The sequence below is a fragment of the Plectropomus leopardus genome, chromosome 14, assembly GCF_008729295.1.
Source record: "Plectropomus leopardus isolate mb chromosome 14, YSFRI_Pleo_2.0, whole genome shotgun sequence".
Classification (NCBI taxonomy): Eukaryota; Metazoa; Chordata; class Actinopteri; order Perciformes; family Serranidae; genus Plectropomus; species Plectropomus leopardus.
In genome coordinates this window covers 378683-402275 of record NC_056476.1, presented here as the reverse complement: position 1 = coordinate 402275, position 23593 = coordinate 378683, and the positions used below count along the sequence as shown (strand labels likewise).

The 23593-nt window shown below is 41.9% G+C and overlaps 1 protein-coding gene across 1 annotated transcript in view; it reads right to left on the bottom strand.

Moving 5' to 3' along the window:
* Positions 1 to 501: 501 nt before the first annotated feature.
* sptbn5 (spectrin, beta, non-erythrocytic 5) overlaps positions 502 to 23593 on the bottom strand; it is a 58974-nt gene continuing 35882 nt past the window's right edge. The window contains 38 exon segments of the mRNA XM_042500712.1: positions 502 to 621; positions 1476 to 1652; positions 1731 to 1920; positions 2890 to 3107; positions 3190 to 3345; positions 3513 to 3692; positions 4324 to 4528; positions 5090 to 5286; positions 5426 to 5569; positions 6688 to 6756; positions 6856 to 7042; positions 8583 to 8671; positions 8762 to 8929; positions 9891 to 10028; positions 10312 to 10458; positions 10838 to 10928; positions 11027 to 11199; positions 11303 to 11380; positions 12459 to 12647; positions 12718 to 12880; positions 12959 to 13080; positions 13888 to 14001; positions 14092 to 14206; positions 14280 to 14401; positions 15419 to 15514; positions 15607 to 15798; positions 16484 to 16639; positions 17265 to 17453; positions 18149 to 18253; positions 18335 to 18484; positions 19157 to 19360; positions 19440 to 19619; positions 20508 to 20618; positions 20713 to 20827; positions 21296 to 21441; positions 22322 to 22454; positions 22914 to 23071; positions 23358 to 23474. Of these exon segments, the coding sequence (XP_042356646.1) occupies positions 502 to 621; positions 1476 to 1652; positions 1731 to 1920; positions 2890 to 3107; positions 3190 to 3345; positions 3513 to 3692; positions 4324 to 4528; positions 5090 to 5286; positions 5426 to 5569; positions 6688 to 6756; positions 6856 to 7042; positions 8583 to 8671; positions 8762 to 8929; positions 9891 to 10028; positions 10312 to 10458; positions 10838 to 10928; positions 11027 to 11199; positions 11303 to 11380; positions 12459 to 12647; positions 12718 to 12880; positions 12959 to 13080; positions 13888 to 14001; positions 14092 to 14206; positions 14280 to 14401; positions 15419 to 15514; positions 15607 to 15798; positions 16484 to 16639; positions 17265 to 17453; positions 18149 to 18253; positions 18335 to 18484; positions 19157 to 19360; positions 19440 to 19619; positions 20508 to 20618; positions 20713 to 20827; positions 21296 to 21441; positions 22322 to 22454; positions 22914 to 23071; positions 23358 to 23474 (5604 nt within the window).

Sequence of the window (23593 nt, the reverse complement as noted above, 5' to 3'; positions counted from 1 at the left end):
ATAAAGTAAAATAAAATAAAATAAAGTAACAAAATAAAATAATAATTATACAGTACATGAATTCCATAACTCTGGAGATAAATTGCAGACAGGCCAAAGGTGGAAAACATATCAAAGAAATATAAATANAATATAAAGTAAAATAAAATAAAATAAAGTAACAAAATAAAATAATAATTATACAGTACATGAATTCCATAACTCTGGAGATAAATTGCAGACAGGCCAAAGGTGGAAAACATATCAAAGAAATATAAATATAAAAGTTATATTAAACAACAAATGTAAAAACAGTAATGCATGACCAGTATATAAACATCATTATTTTGTGGGTGACGTTGTCCTTTAAATCAGTTACTAAAGTTGTCCAGACGAGCTGACGTGCGATCCTGATTTCTGATAAACGAAATAAAACTAGGAAGCAACGGTTTGTTTTCTGATGACGCTTTGATTTAAAAAAAGGAATTGAAATTGCGGCCGATCCCCGCTTCTGCCGTCAAGTTACGGACCAACCTTTGTTTTCTTCTTCTGCAGTGCGACGAAGCGCTCGCTCTGGGCCTGGATCATGGCCTCCAGGTCCTCCTGCCTTTTCAGGAGCTCCATGACGTCAGAGACCGAGTCCTGCAGGAGCGTGAAGAAGCACACGAGTCACTGAGGCAGACGGTCTGAAAGGTGTTTCTGTATTTACATCTGTCATTTGTTTACTAAGTATTTCAGCTTTAACAGCCATTTTCAACATCGACTGAATATTTATATTAAAAAAGCAAACATTTTACTCTGAAAACCGTCTGAATTGATTTGCTATGAATTCACCTTTTTGTGATTTTTTATTTCCACAAACTTAATTTCAAATTCCAAATAATAGTTTTTATCTAGAATTTTAAAGTTTTCGGAGTTTGACCAATAGAAATTGAGCAACCTGAATCTTCGTAGTTTTTAAACAGCGAATAAGAAATGTGGCCATTTTTGTTCTTTTGAAATTTTGGTGATTTTTAATTCAAATAAAAAACCGACCATTTTCTTCCCATAAAAACTTAGCCACAATTTTTAAAGAAAAAAAATTGCCTTTTTTTTTGATGAATTTTTTTTGTCATTTTTAAAGAAAACATGTCTTAATTTTTTTCTTTAAAACCAAAATGAAACAATTTATCACAGCCAGAAACTGTAAGGACAGAAATTCTTGTTTGATTTTCAAATTTTCGACTGTCCTTGAACACATCAAGCATTTTAAATAGGTTTGTGAAATAAAATTCAATGACTTTTCCAAAACTTTCAGAGTATATTAAGTTTTCCAAAAGTTTTACAGGCCTGGAAACTGCTATTTGCAAATTCCATGACTTTTCCAGGTTTTTGATTAACCCTGTCTGTGTCTCTGCTGCGGCTCCAGCTGCTGACAACTTTAACTTCCTGCTGTCTTTAGTGCGCCAGCGTCCACCTGTCCCTTCTCACAGTGTCTCCTCCCGGTGTGGACATACCCCGAAGTCTTTGGACGTCAGCGTGTTCTCGTAGGAGCTCAGCCAGCGCTCGGCCTGCTCCAGCTCCCTCTGCAGGAGCGAAATGTCCCGCTCCTCCTCGTACAGCAGCCTCGTCTCCTCCCAAACCTTCTGCACCCGCAGCTCCATCTCCTCCAGCTCAGAGACGCGCTCCTCCACCTGAGAGGAGACAGACGGACGGAGGTCAAGTCAAAGGAGACACGAGGAGACGATCCTCGGAGACTGTGGGAGTCTGACCTCTGAGGACATGAAGTTTCCTCCCTCTGTGAGACGCCTCCCCCCCTCCCTCACAGCCTGGGACTTGCTGAGCTGTCTGTCCATCTGGACACGGTACTCTTCGTGTTTTTTAATCAGCTGCTCCAGGTCGCCTCCCTCCACGCTCAGCGCCTCCCCTCGGACCAGAGACAGCACCTCCCTCAGCCAGGACCTGAGACACACAGACAGACAAAGAGACAGACGTCCTCTTTCATCAACACACAGTCTCTCTGCTGCTCTGCACATCCTGTTCCAGTGCAGAAAAGAGTCTCCCCTCAGATTTTTCCCACACTCGCTACAATTCAAATATTCAGGGTCGAGTCCAAATTAGCACACAAAAAAAAAGAAAAATGGTTTAAAAACAAGATATTAGTTTGAAAAAAGTGCAAACAAATATAATTACCTTAAAATTAATAGTATAATTATTTTTTCTTTTTTGTTTTTTTCTATTTATTTATATATTCAAATATCATTTCATTTCAAAATTATAAAAAAGAGAGAAAACATAAAAACAAGAAAATGACCTTAAAATTAGCAATAAATAAATAATAAATTAACAACATGAAAATTATCAAAAAAAGGAAAAAAAGAGGGAAAAAATAAAATCAATGACCTGAAAATTAGCAATGAATAAAAAAATAAATTAACAAGAAAAGAACCTGAAAAAGAGGGAAAAACAAATAAAATAAAAACAAGAAAATAATGCTAATTTACACAGACATATAATGAATTTCTGTAACATAATTTTAAACATAAAATTCTAATTATAAATAGAGCTTTATGGACATTTTCCTCCATGTTTTTTTGTTCAATAAATTGTATCTTTATAATTTTACGTCTTTCTCCTTTAAAAGTAAAGTAGTAGTCAGTTAATGATTTGTTTCAGGGCATTTTCCTCTCACATTTTTCTGATATCTTTAATAAATTTTCGGAGGTTTCAAAGGATTCGATGCTGTGAAATGCAGCACAAGAGCTGATGGAGATCCAGGTTTCAGAGGGTTAAATAAAACCTTAAAAACTGATGCTGCTCTGGTGTTCACACAGAAATGTTAACAAAGAAATCACAAATCTTTGAGCCGTCTGTCTCCTCGGCTGAGGACATTTTGTGGACACAGAGTAGAGAGATGGCAGGAGGACCTACATGAGTTCAGTCCAGTGGGACAAGTATCTCTGCACGTCCTCGGCCTGGCCCAGTCTGGCTCTGCGCTGGGACGCCTTGTCCTGGATGCTGGTCCAGCAGGCCTCCAGCTCCTCTAGCCTGTGAGAGACGGCGGCTCTGACCTGAGGCTGCCGTCGGCTCAGAGCCCGGCCCTCCTCTCTGCTCCGGGTCACCTCCTCAGAAATCAGGACCAGGTCCCTCTGACGGGGGACAACAACAGGTAAACGAATCCTAAAAACAAATCTTCGACAAACGCCCCGTCTCCTGTGGGCTGTTTCCTACCTCCAGCGCCTCGTGTTGTCTCAGCAGAGCCTGGACGGAGTGCAGGTCGTGGTCCTGGTCCTCTGAGTCCAGCACGGCCTCCTTCTCGGCCATCCAGCCCTTCAGCTCGTCCACGTCGTGGTTAAACTGATGAACCTCCCTCGCTGACTGCAGGTTCTGCAGGACACAAACTGTTAACCCCTAAACCACTCAGTCCCTCTGCAGCACTGATACTCAACGTCCTGAAATCCTGTATGTGTCCTGTCGTGGTCCCCAAACAAAGCCCACTGCGTCTCCCCGCTCTACATGCACCTCATGTCCGCGTGTCGCTCTGCCGGCTCTACCTGCTCTCTGCTCCGGATGCTGCGGTCGAGGTCGTCCCACAGAGCGCCGAGGGCGTCGTCCCTCCGGCGCGCCTGAGCGTCCCGCTGCAGCCCCCGACCCAGCTGCTGCACCGAGGACAGCCGGCTGCGTCCCAAACCGGACACCTCCGAGACCAGAACCTCCAGCTTCTTCTGCAGGACCTGCAGGAGGAGAGAGGAGGACAAAAAGAGTTCCCAAATATTAAATGTTGTCTCCATACAAACTAACAGAGTCATTCAGTTTTAAAATTGTTGTCATATTCGTTTTTTTGCCATATTTTGCCATTTTTTAATAACATTTCTTTCATTTTTTCCCTATATTTCTGTTTATTTTTGCCATTTCTTTTCTTTTTTTGGGCCATATCTCTTTTTGTCCTATCTTTTGATTTTCATTTTTGATTTTTTTTTTTTTTGGTCAAATGGTTTTCCAATATCTTTTTTGTGTTTTTGTGCGAGCAGGAGTTTTCTTCTTCATATCTTTTATTTTTGTTTTAAATTCTTTTTTTTGAATGTAATTTGTTACTGTGTCTTTAATGTGTCACTGTACTTTGATGTTTAAGCAAAGTTTCCTCTTGGGGAAAGAGTATATCTTGTGTCATCTGATTTATCATCTTTTTATTTTTTGTTGTTAAGCATGTCGTGACCTCTGCTCTTCAAAGGCGCAATATAAATAAACTCTACTTACTTCATTTTATATCTAATAAAAGTGAATTCTAAATCTGAAACAATGCGATCAATCAATAAATCAGCAAAATAATAATGAATCTAACTGTTGGTATTTTTTGTGACTCACCTCGACGTCTTCCAGGTCTTGTCCACAGTCTTTGGACTCCGCCACGGTCTTCTTGGAGGTCAGCCATGTTTGTAGTTCTTTGGCTTCTCTCTCAAACACGTAGAGGCGGTGCTGGTCCTCCAGAGCGGCGCGGCGAGCGGCGGAGAGGCGGAGCAGAGTCTCAAAGTGTTCAAGGACACCTGGGAGACACTCACTGACAAGGTGGCTGAGACAGAGACAGGGACACAACTTTATCATTGTTACCTTTAAAATAAATAAAAAAAATAAATGTATATGCATATATATAAAAATAAATGCCACAAATTGCAAGAAATTAGTAAAAGGTGACAAGAAAATGCAGTGAAAATTAGTTGGTTTTTTTTTAAAAAGGGGAGAATTTAAAAAAAAACAGTGAATATTTATAATTATTATAATTAGATTCTAAAATTTTGTGACAGAAGTAAGTTATCGATTCATTTCAGGTCTATTTTTTTTTAAATCTTTTTCTAATTTTCTTGTAACTTTTTACTTATATCTTATTGACTTTTTGGGTCATGTCTCGTTAATTTGCTCATTGCCTTCTCCGCATGTCGTTCAAAGAAATTAAATCACTTCGCTCAGGTGTCAAAGGGTTAAACCCCCCAAAAAGAACTGATGACAGTAGCGTTAAAGCAGCGGATCGATCAGCAGTATCGGTAAGAGCAGTTAGTATCATTAAAATATTAAGGATACTCATACACCTGCTGACACGTGTCTGCAGAGGTGACCCCGCCGTGTGTGAGTTCACCTGTTGGGATGTCTCAGGTGCTGCAGAGACGCTCCGCCCTCCTGCAGCGTCTCCACCGTCCTCCTCTGGTTCTCCAGCTCCACGTCCACAGAGTCCAGCCGCCTCAGCAGAGCCTCCGTCCCCTCCTCGCTCCTCCCACAGTCCCGAGACTCCAAACCTGCTCGCTGCTCCTCTAACCACAGCTCCAGCTCTGACACCTACACACACACACACACACACACACACACACACACACACACACACACACACACACACACACACACACGTTCAATGACAAACATCCTGCAGAAAAAACCTCTCAGTTCTGCAGGAATAAACTCTTTATTTGTATTGTACCTCGGAGAGGAAGGTGTGGATGCTGAGCGCCTCCTGCAGGAGTTTCCCCTTCCTCTCCGCCTCCGTCAGCAGCTCCTCGTGGAGACTCTTCAGCTCCTCCACACGCTCCCGGATGTCGTGAGATGCAAAGTGACGACCTCTGACCTGCAAGGGTCAATGTGATTTAGTCATGAAGAGGCTGTAAAAGTCCTCTTCACCTTATTATTTAATTTATTCTTTATTTTGATTTATTAGATTTTTACCATTTTTTCACTATTACCATCTCTTCATTGTTATATTTGTTTTGTCTTTATTTCTATTTTTTTAAAATTAGAATTACTAAAACTTTTTGGTTTGTTTATTTTTTACTACTACTATTTTTTTATGTCGGTGTATAGAAGTATTTGTGTACTGTTACTGTAACTTGTCTGAAAATGGACATTAAAGTGTAAACACAGAACTAAAGATTCATGTATGCATGTATGAAAAAACAAAAAAACAAAAAACTGCAAAATAAAAAAAAATAAAACAATATTAATGAAAAAATGCTGATTGCAGTTCTTTACTTCTTAAAAAATCTGGTGGATTTTTAAAGAACAAATTTTGGCAACATTTTTTTTCTGTAACATTTTTGGTGCCAAAAAGCAAGAAAAACGTGCTTTTTGGTTTAAGAGACACATTTTCTTTAAAAATCACCAAAACTGACAAAAAATAAAAGTAAAAAAGGCTGGATTTTCAAATATGCGATGATCCTTGAACACATCCTGTGTTCTTGTGCAGGGTTTTGTTTTTTTTTTTGTTTATTCAGCTTACATTATATTCCATTTATAGGATATGCATTTTAAGTTTATATGGTGTATTGTAATTTGAGCTGCTGGACACCAATCAAATTTCAAAACTTTCAGGGTTTATTTAGTTTCCCAAAACTTTGCAAATTCCATGACTTTTCCAAAATATTTCAGGGTATATTTAGTTTTCTTAAACTTTGCAAATTCCATGACTTTTCCTTGTTTTCATGAGCACATGAACACAGTTTATGATAAAATATGCATTTTTTTTAAAGATTATTTTTAAGGCTTTTATTGCCTTTAATTGACAGGACAGTGTGAGCGTGAAGGAGGGAGAGTGAGAGCGGGAGACATGCAGCAAAGGGCCGAGGCCAGATTTGAACCCACGGCCGCTGCAGCGAGGACACAGCCTCTGTACATGGGGCACCGCTCTATCCACTGAGCCACCGGGCGCCCCAAAATATGCAATTTTAAAAGTGACTGACAGCTCCTCACCAGACTATGCCCCGCCTCCTGCACTGCCTGGACCAATGGGGCTCGGCTCGCGATCTCCTGAATCACAGCCTGACAAAAAAGAAAAAAAAAAAAACCCGTTACATGTCCTCCATCCACTGAAGTGATTGTTCTCATGTGTCCCTGCTGCAGTGCATTGTGGGTGCGTACCTGGTGTTTATGGAGCAGCTGCTGGCCGCCGCTCAGCGAGCTGCCCCACTCTCTCGCCGTGACGGCGGGCAGTCTGTCGCTCAGCCAGCCCACCTCCTCCTCCAGGTCTCTGTAGAACTGGAACAGAACCTGCCAGGCCTCCAGGGTTTCCCTCCGACTCTGCAGGGGCTCCGACAGACTGTTGTACCTGACGGGACGCAGGACGCCACCGACGTTAGCACGCCGCCATCATCAAACACCTCTGAGCATAGTGTTAACCCTTTGGTGACTGCTTTAATATCACACACACTCGAATCGCTCTGCGCACAAAATGCACTTCTTGAAATCAAGCTTTAAAAAATATTCTACATTAATATTATTTTCTACTTTCATTGGGTTTATTAGTTTAACCAACATCAGTCCTAATCATAAATATCAAAGAAAAAAAAATCAGAATTTTAACCTCTTAAATGCCAGGTTTTTGTCCAATGCCGCTATGTTTAAAAAAAAAAGAATTATTTTCAATATACTACATGCTACATAGATACAATAATTAGCAACATTGATTTTTATACATTATTATTTTTTGTGTAGTGTCAAATACTCACATATCGCTCTAACCCAAAAAGCACTTTTAAAAAAATAAAGCTTTAAAAAATCTTATATATTAATATGATTATCTACTTTAATAGTTTCTTTTTTAAACAGCATCAGTCCTTATCATAAATATTAAATATGCATCAATTTCCAGATTTTTAACCCTTTCAATGCCAGAATGTTGTCATGATGCCACTATGTTTTTAGATAAAAAATAAAATAACCATTCTCAGTGTCCTCCTCCTCAGTGTGTGAGTGTAGCTGCTGACAGTCTGGGATATGTCAGTGTGTGAGTGTAGCTGCTGACAGTCTGGGATATGTCAGTGTGTGAGTGTAGCTGCTGACAGTCTGGGATATGTCAGTGTGTGAGTGTAGCTGCTGACAGTCTGGGATATGTCAGTGTGTGAGTGTAGCTGCTGACAGTCTGGGATATGTCAGTGTGTGAGTGTAGCTGCTGACAGTCTGGGATATGTCAGTGATCAGCAGCTACATTGACTGTGACAGGTCACCTAGTGGAAATAGCATGTATTTCCTCCATATGCCAAATATGGTCAAAATGACCTCATCAGGTGGAAAATAGTCAAAATGACAAATTCAGAGTCAAAAGCCCAGAATGACACCCAGAAATAATACAAGTCCTGTTTTTCTGCTCTGATGGCTGTGGGATCAAAAATGTCAGTTTGAATGGGTTTCAATGGAGCATTTTTGGACCTGAACAGTCTTAGTTTAGACTTTTCACAGATTAAACAAAAATAGATAGACAGATATAAATTTTTGGCAATTTTGGAGGAAAACAAAAACATTTGGGCTTTTTTTCCTCTAGAGATTCTGTATCTTCCTAAAATGTATGCCATATCCACAGCCAATATTATTTAAAAGGAAAAAAGAATGAAAAACACCTAAAATGCACCAAACAGTCCACGAGGGTTAATATGAGATGATTTCAGTCCGTTCAGTAGAGTATGTACCTTTTTATTTTGTTTTCACTTTCATTTATTTTAAAGTGAATTGTGACAAACTTCAGATGTGTTGAATGTTTGTGATAAATTGAAGGATTTATGTGTTGAGAAAATTCTAAATGAACTCTTTAAAAACCGTCCTGGATCAGCTGGAAAATGTGTCACCATATCAGTCTTAAACTTTTCTCAGACCTGTCGATGGTGTGAGCCACTCTGGTCTGGATCTCCTCGGCCAGGAAGTTTCCCTGAGAGTGGAAGCTCTTCGCTGTTTCCACCAGACCCTGTTCATCGGAGAAAACTGTGAACATACGGAGTTAAAACACACGAGCCGGTGTGCAGCCGGTGTGCAGCCGGACGCAGCCGCGGCGTACCTGGATTCTGTCTCTGTGTCCGTCCACCTCCTCCTCCAGGCCCTGCAGAGCCTTCAGCAGCCTGTTGACGGACGGCAGGTCGCTGCCACAGTCCTCGTTGGTGAGCTCGCTCTCCACGGCGGCCATACACTGCTCCACGTCGTCCAGCGAACGCTGGAACTGCAGCGCCTGAACAAAACACACGTTAACACCACCGTCTCACCTGATGACTTATTTCTACTCAGCGTTCATAAACATTTTAACCAAGACTTTTCCAGGACTTTTCCAGGACTCTGAGGCACATTTTAAAGACCACAAATTCTCTGAAACAACCACTGATACTCTGTATTGGTTCTTTTTCATTACTATGTAACAGCTGTTTAAGAATATATATATATTACTGTTAAAGGAAACATCCTTCCAAAGCGACAGACTGATGGTTTGGATGTTTCCTTTAGACATTATGGCCTTTTTCTTTGTCTTGGAAAATGTTTTGGCCATTTTTAAGGAGAAATATATATACATTTTTAAATTTTTGTGGAAAACATTTGGATGTTTTTTTCAAATTCAAAAAACGATTTTTAGCGATTTTAAAAGAAAATATTTTGGGAATTTAAAAAAACAAAATCTGATTCTGGCAATTTCAGGCAGTTTTTTGGCTTTTTTTTTCTTTTTTCAATATTCAAAGAAAAGTTGTTTTATTGCTTTAAGATTTTTTGTGATTTGGGGGGATTCTTTCTTTTTCAACATTCAAAGAATATTTTTTTGACAATAAAAAAAAAATCTGCAATTTGTAAAGAAAACATTTTTTTCTTTTGCTGATTTAAGAGATTATTTCCTTTTTCTGTTTTTTTTTAAGTATTTTCTTTATTTTGGAAACATGTTTTTATTTTAATCACCAAAAATGACAATTTATCACAGCCAGAAATTATCAAAAACAGAAATTATTGTTGGATTTTAAAATTTCCGACGGTTCTTGAACTCGTGTTATTATACATGTTTGTGAAACCGATTTTTGGGACTTTTCCATAACTTTCCATGATATTAAGTTCACCAAAACTTTCTGCTGCAGATGACAGCATGGTTAAAGTTGTGTGTGTGTGTGTGTGTGTGTGTGTGTGTGTGTGTGTGTGTGTGTGTGTGTACACACCTGGTAGGCGTCCTGCAGCCTGGTTTTCTTCTCCTTACAGTTGTGGATGAGAGCGTCCCAGCTGTCCGTCAGCTCTCTGAGTCGAGGTCGGACCTTCACTTCAGCGGATGGAGACTCAGACAGCAGCTTCTCTGCTTCCTGCAGACACAACGGACACACCTCTGTCAGAAACCGGATCCGAAACTTCAGTTTAAGTAGTAAAACCACAGTTTAGAAATAATCTGCTGCAAGTCAAACTCAAAACTGGAATTTAGTACAAAATTATCAACATCAGAATGCACTTAAAGCGTCAGAAGTAAAAGTACACATTTTCCAAAAAAAAAAAAGTTGATATTATTGGTTTACAGGATAATAAAAACTAATGCGTACGTACACACACACACACACACACACACACACACACACACACACACACACACACCTTGGTGAGTGTGTCCACTCTGTAGCGGTTAGCGAGGATTTCGGCTTCGAAGCTCTGATGTTTGAGCAGTTTGGCCTGAAGGTTTGTTGGTTCCCTCCAGTTCTCATCCAGCGCCACAGCGTTGCGCTCGTTCAGCCACACACACACCTGCAAAACACACATACACACACACACACACACACAAACACACACACACACATTTACTGCAGGATAAATCTCAAATGTAGTGTGTATAATATTCTGAATGGCCTTTAAGGATCTGCAGACACACACGAGGATGGAAAAAGATCAAATACAGTAGAAAAGATTGCATAATAATTATACTAAAACTACTATATATACTACTGCAACCACTGCAACTACTACTAATAATTAGAATCTTTATTTGTATGGCACCTTTCATACATAAAATGCAGCTCTAAGGGCTTCACATGTGAGAGCGCTAAAAATTAAAACCTAAAAAAAATAAATTAAAGTAGAGTAAAGTAGAGATTAAAGTCCAGGAGAGACCAGCAGAGTCCAGTACCTGGTAGCTGCTGGACAAGAACTGCTGCAGCTTCAGTGATCGATCCAGAGCTTTGTGACGAGATCTGCTCTGCTGCTGCAGCTGACTCCGCCTACACACACACACACACACACGCACACACACACACAGTGAGAATGAGAGGTGTTTTGTGAGGTGACGGGTGTGATGACGTGTTTTGCTGCAGGCGACCTGTCGGCGAGCGCTCGGCTCCGGGCTCGGATGTTTTCGGAGTCGTAGTGTTTCTCCTGGATCATCTTGTGGCTCAGTTTCTCCACCTGCTCCAGCTGCTCCTCCTGAGCCTCCAGAGCCTCCTCGAACTGAGCGTGCTTCCTCTGCAGAGTCTCCACCTCCATCACCGAGCCCTGCACCCACACCACAGAAGAAGGTGATGATGATGATGATGAAGATGATGATGTTTGGCTGGTTTTTGTTTAAGAATTTACTCATCAGATGGCCGTTTTTTACCCCGAGGTCCTGGTTGGAGAGAAAGGCCTCCTTGTTGGTGAACCAGCTCTCACACTGCTCCACAGAGACCAGGAAGACCTGCAGAGGGAGAACCGCTCAGTAAGAGGGACGCTTTGCACATTTTCAACCAGAGAGGATGATGTGTGGTAAACTTCTAAACATCTAACCAGTGACTTAACACTGCGTCCTGCACAACGAAAACACAGCCCGAAAAACCGAGATCAAACCGAAATAGTACGCAGCGCTGATCAAATATAAACCAAGGTTTTCTCCTTCTTGAGCAAAAGTGAAAGCCAGAAAAAGAAAAAGGACTCTTTTTCTGTTTTCTCTGGTCATGCAGCACCAGTTTTAAAAGGATTTGTGTCTTTCTGCTGCAGAGAGCAGTTTTATCTGAGGGCCTTCTTTATCTCGGTGAAATGCTTCTTTAACACTCAAACTGTCAACAATCCCAAAACTCAGAGCTGCCACGCAGTCATTTTAAGATTTTGAGATTTTTTAAATAACCGAAATCCCCAACACGGGCATTATGTCGGTTAGAGGTTCTGAATGTCGGCTTCGATTATTTTTCGGTTAATTGCTCAGCACTACAAATATTGTTCTCATTCTTACATTTTATCATAACTTGGCCACGTGTCCGGACAGGACGAGGTTTTGGTCCGTATCCGGACCGCGGTCCGCCAGTTGGTGATGCCTGGCTCACAGGTACATGTGATGCATCAGTGGTATGGGCGCTATTAAAAGCCACCTCCGTGCGTATTAGTTAAGCGCAATGAAAAGTCCGCCTGTTTTCCCGCCAAAACCGCGTCCACATCCTCCTGCTCTTCAGACTTTTTCAGGAATGCCACTAAAGCGAGGGCTCCACTCATGTTTGTTACATTTTTCTTTCACCACTACAGCGGCGTAGATAGAGGTCACATGCCAACGATGTTTGTGCGTACTGACGTCGATGGACGTACGCTGTCGCCTGTGTTCAGTAGGTGACGTCATCACACAGTCTGCACATGTCTGTTAATGTCGTACCAGAGTTTCCTCAGATCCTGGTTGCAGAGTAGAGCTTCACTAAACTTAAAAGACTGTAAAAACCTGGAGGTGTGCAGGAGGCTGTACACAGCGCAGCAGAAACACACACTGTGAGGACTGACAGTGAGATGATGACCTGCAGGGTCCGGGCCTGCTCCAGGGTCGTGTTGCGGTGCAGCCAGGCGCGGCCCAGTCCAGATCTGGTTTCCTCTAGCTGGTTCAGGGCCTTCTGGATCTCTGCCTTCGAGCTGTGACCGGACCGGATCAGACCCAGACCAAAGTCCCGCACAGAGTCGATGCGCTCGGCGCGGGCGTCGATCTCCGTCTGTGAATACAGCGACACGGTTCAGTGGGATTGAAGCGAGCAGGAGTCTCCACACCGAGCCGAATCTCACCTTCCAGTCCTGGTGCTCCACGATGAGCCGCTCCGCCTCGGCTCGGGTCTTGGGGAGGCCTTTCTCTGCCATCTCGCTGCTCTGTTTGAGGCTCCACTCCAGCACGAGCCGCTGGTTGGCTTTGAAGAGCTGCAGCTGGTGCGCCTCCTGCAGCTTCTCCTTCCTGAACAAAGCACGTCTGACATGACTCCGTCTGCTGGCAGTTTCATGCGGCGCTCGGTCTGAACCAGTCAAAACTCACCTGAGTTTCACCTCCTTCTCCAGAGTCTTCAGAGCTCTCTGCACCTCCTTCTGTTTGTTCTTCAGCTTGTCGCTCATCACTGATCGAGACTTCAGGTGGTCCAACACCTCCTTCTCCAGAGCCTGTGAGACGAGGTGTAGGGCAGTAAAACTCATCGGCTGTATAAACTAAACTCACATCACTCTTACATCTTTTCATGAATATTTTAAAATCACAAAACAAGACAACAAAGTCCTCAACACTTTACATATCCCACCCACATACTACAAGCCAAATACTAACATTAACCCTTTGAAACACAGAGCCACATCACTTTCCTTTTGCTGCTGTCAAATGACTTTCACAATTATTTCACTCTTTGAGCAAATTGGTGCAGATTCTTTTAAAAACATGAAAAGAAAGCAAAGCGCAACTTGGGAAGAAATGTTCCACGAATTAGTATATTTATTAGATATTTTTTTAAAAAGCTAGAGAAAAATATTTATAATTACCATAATTACATATGTGAGCCAAATCTGGCCCCTGATGGGGCCCCTGGTGGCCCCCCAAACATTTTCTAACTGGCAGTAAAAAAAAAGTGATTGACTCTGTGAATAGTTTTTGTCCTTTTAGTCTCCATAAGGTGTCAGAGACATAAAACAGCATCAAAACAGAGCTTGTTGATCAAAAAAAGAGCCAGAGGAGGATCCCCCACACCCCCGACAGAGGACACAGCTGAGACTAATGTCCTAAAATCACAGAAATGTGGTAAAATCCTAGAAACACCCTAAAATACTAGAAATGCCCTAAAATTCTAGAAACGCTCTACAATTTAAAGAATGTGCTTAATTCCTAGAAATGTCCTAAAATCCTGGAGATGTCCTGGAGGTGTCGCTCTCAAACAAAGCTCAGTAAAGAGTGTCGGTGTTAGACAAAGCTCTCCAGCTGACCTTTGACCTCTCCTGGATGACCCCGGCCTCTCGCTCCGTCTCCTCGTGGCGTCGGATCAGGTTCTCCACGCTGTCAACATCGCCCCCGCAGTCCTGACCCTGCAGCAGCAGCATCTGCACGGACAGAGGACATGAATTCGCACCGTGTGTCCGTCTCAGCCGGAGGTCTTGCGTCGTGTTTTAAGGCGGTATCACATGACTGACCTTCTCGTTGGCTCTGTCTCGGACCTCCTCCAGCTCTCTGATGAGGGCGTGGACCACCAGCGCCCCCTCCAGCTTCTTCTTGTAGTTGTTCAGATCTCCGTGGAATTTGCTCCACCTGGAGGACACGAGACGTTCAGAGTGTTTAACTGTAAAAACGATGAACAGGTGAGAGTCACTGTGAGCGTTACCTGTCGTTGAGCTGCTGTCTCCGGTGTCGAACAGTAACCAGCTCGTCGGCGCTCTGTCTCTTCTCCAGTCTGGCCGCCAGTCTGTTGATGGCAGTGATGTGAGCGTCGTCCACCGTCACGTTCTAAAGATCAAATACACCTTCAGTGTATTTATACATGCATTTTATACTGCACTGTAACAAAAGGTGTCCCGCAAGGATCCATCCTGGGCCCGGTTATGTTTTCCATTTACATTAATAATAATATGTCATTTTTAGGTCATTTTCAGGCTCATCTTTTTGCAGATGACACTAATATTTACTGCATTACTGATTCTGTACAACAGGCCACAGAGAGCCTACAGCTTTCTTTTAATACTCTGCAAGATATTTTAATTGATCTTAAATTGGTGCTCAATGCTAATAAATCTAAATGTATGCTGCTCTCTAGAGAATCCGCTCTTAATGTGTCTGATATCGAAAGAGCTACACAGAACAAATATCTTGGCATTTGGCTTGATGAAAAGTTTACTTTTAAGTATGATGTAGATAATCTTGTATGTAAACTGCAGCAGTAAAATTGGTTTCCTGTATACGAACAAAGCCAATTACCCAGTGAACCGAAGAAAGAGGGTTACTGAGGCTCGTCATCTCTGTACTTTTGAGCCGCTTTGTTTAAACTGTGTCAGGTTTAAAAGTCTAAACCCCCAGAATAGGACGACCTCACTTTTTCAGCTATATTTAGAGGGGAAAAAAACAAACAAAAAAAAACATCTTATATTCTGATTAATTCAGTATTCTTCTTCTTCTTGTGCATTTTTACTTGTATTTTTCAGGTGATGCAAATTTTCTCGACGTCATTGTAAATAAGAGTTTTCTATCAATGATCCATCGAGACTAAACAAAGATCGAATGAATATTTCACAAGTGCAATTACCTTCATGTGCAACTGGTGTACATACATATTTGTTAAACTGTGGAGTTGGCACCTTGCTGGTATTTTGCACATTGTTTTTCTTCATATTTTTCTATATTTTTATTATTTTTTTACTATTTATATTGTTCTTCTGCTGCTTAATCTGTACACACCTGGCTGCTGTAACAATGCAAACTTCCCCACTGTGGGACTAATAAAAGGATTATCTAATTCAATGATCTCACCCCGTCTCCAGTTCCTCTGAACTCGCCCAGTTTCTTCAGCAGCTGGACTCCGTGTTCATAATCCTTTCCAACATCTCCGACATTCACCATCACCTCCTGAAACACAGACAGCATTACAGACGGTAAAAACTCTGTAAAAACTCTGTAAACACATCATCAGCCCGTCCCTCCCTCGGTCGGTCTGCCACCTTGTGTCTGATCCAGGCCTCCACCTCCTCCACTTTCTGCAGGAACTCCAGGAAGTCCCTGTTATCCTCCAGAGCTTTCCCTCGGGCAGCCAGCGCCTTCTTCAGCTCCTCCCAGTGGAGCTGCAGGGTGGCAGCACTCCTCTTCACCTCCCTGAACCTGGAGTGTCGCAGGGAGACCAGCTCCTCTCCAGCCTGCAGGAACAGAACAGGAGGAAGTTTAGACCTTCTTTAAGTTCTTGAAATACACAATTGTACAAAATAAAATACAATCCCAATCCCCCAAACCCTCGATCCCACCCCGGTAGGCTACTCCTGTCAAAACTAAAATAAAGCAGTGCAATCAAACAAGATTAGACAAGCAATGCAAATAAGTAAATGAGAGAAAACAACTTCAAAGAATTTATAAAGATGTAAATTATATAAAATCTAAAAAAAAGAATAACGAAAAAAACACAAAAACAGAAAATTATGTAAATATAAATTTATAAAAAGAAAAAAACCCACAGAAAAAACTAAAAAATTAAATAAATATAAATCACAAAAAAAGAAAAAAAAGGGGAAAAATGGTTACAGAACCACAGAAAAAAAAAAAAAAAAAATTAAAATGCACAAACACATAAAAAAGCCCTAAACATTATGCCTGTTGCTCCACACTCCAACACTTCATATGTCTATATACATATTTCCCTATGACTCATTACACATTATCCCACTAACATTAGTAGAGTAGGGCATAAATGGGGTCCACATTTCACCAAATTCAGCTTTCTTCCTTTGAAGTGGATGCCATGTTTTTCCAGTAGAACAGGAGGAGGATAGAGATGGTTTTTGAGTGAGTGGAGTCCGAGGTTTTTCCTGAGAGAACGTCTGGTCTCACCTGCAGCACGGAGCCGATGATCTCGCTGTGAGCCAGGATCTCCGCCTCAAACACCTGATGCTTCTGCAGCAGCTTCATCTTGGCCTGCAGGTCGCTCAGGTCGGCTTTCCCGTCCTCCGCCATCTTCTGCCTCCGCTCAGATACCCACTCCTCCGCCTGACACGCACGCACACACATACACACATACACATACATACATACAAACATACACACACACACACACACACACACACAGAATTAGAGGTTAAAAAATTATCACCCTGGCTGATTATTGAAGCTGATATTTGGCATTTTGCTGATTATTTTTCATCAGTATTTTATTCTAATGATTCCAAATAAAAAAATTTAACAGCGCAAATAAAGTGTAAGTATGGGACGAACTTTTAATTTTCAAAACCTCGGCTTACTGCTTTTATCCATTCAATTTTTTATCTGAATTTTCACTGAACTTTCCGAAAAAAACATGCTGTGAACTTGCTGTTTATAATGAAAATTTGCTAAAGGCTTTTAAACAAAGTTTTGTGTTAGATTTTGTTATTTTCCAAATTCTTAATACTGAAAGAAAGATTTCCATTTTTATTGTAAATACACCTTTTTTTCTAATATTGGAATATTGGTTATCAGTCTCACTAATTACTAATAATCGGTATCGGCCCTGAATAACCTTACATATAGATAATAGATAATCACCTCAAACAAACAGGCTAGCTGAACATTTTACCAGAGGAGCAGAAATGACCCAAAAAATGTACAACAAAAACTTGGTTAAAAAGTTGGTTACCGCAGCAACGTCTCGGCTGAAGATGCAGAGCATCCTGGAGAGCTCCAGCTCCTCTCTGCGTTTGGCGGACAGCTCCTTGATCCGATCTCGCCGCTGGAGGAGGGCCTTGAGTTTGGTTTGGACGCGCCCGCTCTTCTCTCTGCTCAGCTGCTTCTTGAGCCGCTCGGACAGATCCTTCAAGGAGGACAGCTGCTCCAAACACAGAGAGAGAGACGCTGCAGCATCATTTATATGAAGAGCAATGAGCTGCTGATGAATGGGATACACCCAAACGGCAAACATTTAGGATGATAAAATATGAATATGATACTGAGAACTATATTTGGCCGTGAGACAGGAACATGACTGTTTTTTATTTATCTTTAAAGCTTTGAAACAGTTGCTTCCTCTCGATATTTCATCCTTTTTAATCTTGGTACACTGTCACAGAACAGCTCGATACTTTCCATCCCCCAAATCAGAACTGAACTTGGAAAAATGTCATTTTCTTACAGTGCACCTTATTCATGGGAAAATCTGCTAAAGAGCTTAAATTCAGACGCTCGTCCATCGTTACAGCTGTTCAAATGCTTTATTTCAGATCTTATTTTAATTCAGTGTTGAGTGAAATTATAATTCTTAAAGATGATTTTTCTGGCTTTTTGCCTTTATTGACAGGGCAGTATTAAGTGTGAAAGGGGGAGAGAGAGAGAGAGGATGACATGCAGCAAAGGGCCGAGGCCGGAATCGAACCCTCGGCCGCTGCAGCGAGTACTCAGCCTCTGTACATGGGGCACCCGTCCAACCAACTGAGCTACTGGGCGCCCCGAATTAAATTATAACTCTACACCATATCATGTTAGTTTTCCTGTATTTTGATCTCTAGCAGACAGAGAAGAGCGAACCTTGTCCTCCTGCGAGCTCAGCAGCTTCTCAAACGCTTCGTGGCGTTTGATCAAACCCTCCGTCTCGTCCACCGTGTTTCCCAGAGTGCTGTTCTGCAGCAGGATCTGTGGAGAGATGTGACATCCAATCAGATGCTGAACGCGATGTTTCTAACCTCCTCTGACGGGATGGAGGACTGAGTTCACCTCCTGTGAGCTGGACGTTTTGTCCATGCTGTTGACGTCTCTGTAGAAGACCTGCTCCAGGTGGACGCTCTCTAACCAGCTCTGCTTCTGCTTCCACTGCTCCTCCAGTTTGTCCCGCTCCTCCTGCAGAGCCTCCAGCTTCTCCAACACCTGCAGGAGACGCAGTTCAACACCTCAGACACCCAAATATCCGCTCATTCAAGACCTCAGTCACACCCCAAAACATTCTCTGATTCACGATACAAGTAAAGTGACTCTGAGAACTGTTTTTGTCCTTTTAGTCTCCTTTTATGTCTCTGACACCATAAGGTGTCATGCTGTTTTATGTCTCTGACACCATAAGGTGTCAGAGACATAAAACAGCATCAAAATAGAGCCAGAGGAGGATCTCCTCCTCGACAGAGGACACAGGTCCTAAAATCCTAGAAATGTCCTAAAATCCCTGAAATGTCCTAAAATCTGAGGAAAGTCTAAAAATCTGAGAAATGTCCTAAAATCCTTCAAATTACATAAAATCCTAGAAACACCCTTAAATATTAGAAATGTCTATGAATGTGCAAAAACCTGAGAAATGTCCTGAAATCCTAAAAATGTCCTGAAATCCTAAAAATGTCCTGAAATCTGAGAAATGTCCTGAAATCTGAGAAATGTCCTGAAATCCTAGAAATGTCCTAAAATCCTAGAAATGTCCTAAAATCCTAGAAATGTCCTAACATCCTACACATATCTTAAGATCAGAGAAATGTCCTCTAACCCTGTAAACGTGTATGCGGCCCCTGCATTTGGCCCCTGGGCTCCTGTCATGTTGTCCCCCTGCCTCACCTCCTTCCTGTGGCTCCTGTCCTGCTCCTGCAGCTCCTCTCCCATGTCCAGAGCCTGCTGATACGTCTCCTGTCGCGCCTCCATCTCCGCCCACAGCTGCTGATGCTGCGCCAGCTGCAGGTCGGCGGTCGCCACGTCGCTGATGCTCTCCTCGGCGGCCATCGCACCGATCAGCTGGCTGCACCACAGGAAGTAATCCTGCGCCTGCAGACCGACACACGGGTAAGATCTGAGAGGCATGATGGGATTATGCATGTCTAATCGTCCGTCTGAGTGTCCTCACCGTGTTCAGGAACAGGTATCTCTGGCACGCCAGTCTTAGCTCCTCCTCCCTCTGCTCTGCGTGGAGTCGCAGCTCCTCCCACCGCTCCACCACTTCCTGCTGCACTTCCTGAAGGCGGAGCTTTAACTGAGGCGTGCAGAGGTCCAGGATGGAGTCGACGGCATCCAGCTGCTCCTGCAGCTGCAACACACAAAACTTTATTTTAGCAGGTTTGTCCCACTGAGACTGAAAATCTCTCTCAGCAGTGAGAACAAAAAGCTGCAGACGGAGACACAAAGAGACAAAATATAATCCAAAAGCACTAAAATTTGCATTAAAAGACAACTTTCAGGGAGTCAGCTGCACTTTCCAATCCATATGTCGCGTACAGAGACTTTCAGGTGTCAAATATTTACAGCCTGTTTGATTCTATACCTGCTCTGTCTCCTCCCGTTTCCTGTCTGCCTCTTTACCATCAACTGTCCAATAAAAGGTGAAAATGCCACAAAATATCATAAAAAGAAACACTAAATGAGCAGTCAGCAGTGGGGATGTGGGGATTTCAAAGTAACCAAAATTTTCTGAAAAAGAGAACTGAGGCTGTGACACACCTGAGAACTGGGGGTCAACAGATAATCAGCCCGGCCGGCTATCGGGGACGATATTTAGCATTTTGCCGATTGTCCGTATCCACATTTTATTTCAATGATCAGCGATAAAACTGTGTCAGCATGGGAGGAATACTTTTTACTTTTTTTACTATTTTTATTTATTAATTTTTTTATTTAAATTTTCACTTGACTTCATAAAAAAGTTGTTGAAAACTTGCTGAATGTGATGTTGAAAGTTTCAGTTTTCATCAAACATTTGTTAAAATCATTTAAACAAAGTTTTGTGTTGGAGTTTATTATATTCTTAATTGTAAAATATTAAGGGAAAGATTTTCATTTTCATTGTAAATGCATATCGGTTCCAAATATCGGTTATCGGTCTCATCGACCCTGAAAAACCATGTCAGTGGAACCCTGCTGAGGACACCTGAGGACACCTGAGGACACCTGAGGACACCTGCGCCTCCTCTCTGCGTACCTGTTGCTCGGTGACGGCCAGCTCGTGGAGCAGAGCTTCATGTTTCCTCAGCTGTGACATCACTGCTCGCAGATCCTTGGCCACGTCGTCGGGGATGCTCTTCTGTCTCTCCTACAGAGACGGACGGAGACAGATGGAGACAGACAGAGACATTGTTTGACCTCCACATGAACTGCTGTGAGTTTATGTGTGGACAGACTGATACCTGGATGAGCGTCAGAGCGTCCGTCAGGTCTTGGAAAAAGCGGTGACACTCCTCGGCTCTCTGCAGCTGATCCTGACGCTCCCTGGCAACGTCCTTCAAATCCTCCCAGCATGCACTGCAAACACACACAGTTTAGACAAAGTCAAAGCTGCGTCTCAGCCTTCTGTCTTCTCCACTGAACCTCGTCTCTGCTTCCTGCCAAAAAACGTTCTTTACACACATTTTTACCATAAATTTCCAGGACTTTTCCAGGACCATGAGGCAAATTTTACATTCTCTGAACTGACCATAACTACTCATTATCAGCTCTTTTTTTTATTACTATGTACTTTTTTTTAAGAAGAATAATTTCACAGGGGGATTAAAACTAAATATTTCAACATAAAGATTAAAGATTAAAAATCTTTGGCAGCAATTTTTTTTTAATTTTGAAATTTCTGGCAATTGTTAAAGAAAAAAAAGGCTTTTTTAAAATGATTTTTGTACGTCAAACTTTTATCCCACAAAGAATATTTTTGAATGAATCTGCATTAGTGTTGCACTGATTTAAGAACAAACACGGTGACTCAGTCTCGGTGCGTACCGGAGCTGCTGCAGAGCGTCTCTGATGGCGGCGCTCTGCGGATGTTTGTTTCGGACAAGTCGAGCGGCGAGCTCGCTGCAGCTCTGCAGTCTCTCCTCTCCGACCTCCAGCTGCTTCAGGAAACCTTCAAACTTCCCACGAAGCAACTGAAACGTCACAGACACACGAACACTTTACAGTGACCTTTTTTATCAGTAATTTAATCACTTTTTAAAGATTTATTGGGAAGGGTTCCTGCAGCCTGAGGCACGTTAGATTTAAGACTTTTTAAAACGACTTGGAATTAAATTTAAGACCAATTTTACAACAACCAAAACAGACCGCCAATTGCTTAGGGACAATTTCACCAAATATTTATTGTAACATAAAACACGACCTTTTTAGAAGCAATCATGCGAGGGCAATTTAGCAGACTTTATATATTAAAAAAAATAAAATAAACTGAATCATTATTGGTAATAATAATGATAAGAAAAATAAAATAGATGTTAACAGATATTTTTGTTTTACAACGCAATGTCAGGAAAAAAAATCAAAAATCCCACTTCTGATGTCCGAGAATTTTCAAGACTTTTGAAATATCTGTTGAAGACATTTTAATATTAATTAAGTCCTTATTTTTAGATAAATCAATTCAATGTCTTTTAAGACTTTTTTAAGGATCTACAGGAACCCTGTTAATCAACAATTTTCTCATAAAATTAAGATAAAAAAGCTTTTTGTATTTTCATTTTTTAGTCTAACAGCTGTTGAATATGACTATTAAGAGGAGAAACTGTAAGGTTTTTTTTTTTACATGTGGACTTAATTTTACTATATGATGACTTGTTTTTCCATTTCACTTCACCAATTTTGCCTTCAAAGCAAAAATCCACATAAATTACACTCTGAAGTGCCACAAAATGGGAAAAACTCAAACGGAGGTGGATACTTTTTTAAGGCACTGTATGTACGGATAAAAGCTAATATCAGACGATAATATCGGCCTGTCTGATCCATCTTCGTGTTTCATTAATGAGATGTAACCTGGACGTGTAGGTAGTCGTTGCCGAGGTCCTGGGACTCTGCTGTTTGTCTCTGCTGGTTCATCCAGTCCTTCAGCTCTGACGACTCCCGCCTGAACTCGTGGAGATGGAGGACCTCCTTTAACCTCTGACCCCTGGAGGTGACACACACAGATCATTGAGCTGATGAAGGTACTTAAAACACTGAACGCCTGATTGCCGGTATTTAAAATCGCACTCCTTCTCAGTCAGAACTTAATCAAATCTGAACGCCTACACATGTTACACATATTTTTAGAATCTGTCACTTACGCTTGCTGAAAATATCATTATACCTGGTGTTAACTGACAAAGAAAATCCATTAATCTGCTCAGACATTGTAGGAAAAGAAAGCTGTTCTTTTACACAGTAAAACCCATCTGAGAACTATCATGTTTTTCCAGTATTTCTTCAGTATCACAGTGATCCAGTGAGAGCTGTCTAAACATCCAGGGGTGCACTGCAAACAGGCACAGCTGATAGCTATAGACTTTTAATGGAGTCAATGTGCAAAAATGTAAACAAATGCAGACTAAAAGGACTGAGCTCAAGTTGTAGCCCACAGTTATTGTACCTGAGAGCAGCCTGGTGCTGCAGCTGCTGGTTCAGGCTGCTGAGGCGACTGTAGGGCCTGCTGAGCTCCTCCAGGCTCCAGTTCTGCACCGCCTGCTCCACCTGGTCTCCCAGCTCCTCCACCTCCACCTCCAGCACCTCCAGCTGGCCCTCCAACACCTGCAGCCAAAGTCTCATCAGGATGCTGCTCTACACTTTATATTTCACCATCATACATTTTGTTGAAAACAGATATGCACAAAAAGGTGATGTTTTGGAAAATAAACTCTAAATTTAGGGGTTAATATATGAAAAGATGCAAAAAGTCTACAAATATAAAGTTGAGATGGTTGTTAGTATCTGCAGAGTTCAGTTTCACTTTGAGAAGGAGTTCCACAGGGAACGATGTGAGGTCCTCTACTTTTCTGGTTGAGGACAGACCTCTACAGGGCAGAGTGTGTTGTACCTGGTGTTTGGTGATGAGACTTTGAGTGGCCAGCTGGTCTTTGCCGTAGTCCTCAGTGTTTACCAGAGCGAGGGTCTCGGTCAGCCTGGACTCCAGCTCTGAGCAGTCCAACAGCAGCTGCAGATGGTTTACAGTCAGAAAATTCAGCACACAATGTTCTCAAAACAACCAGTATGCTTACATGCACCAAACATTACAGTTTTTGCTCTTACTCCAAAAAAGTCAATATTCATCTA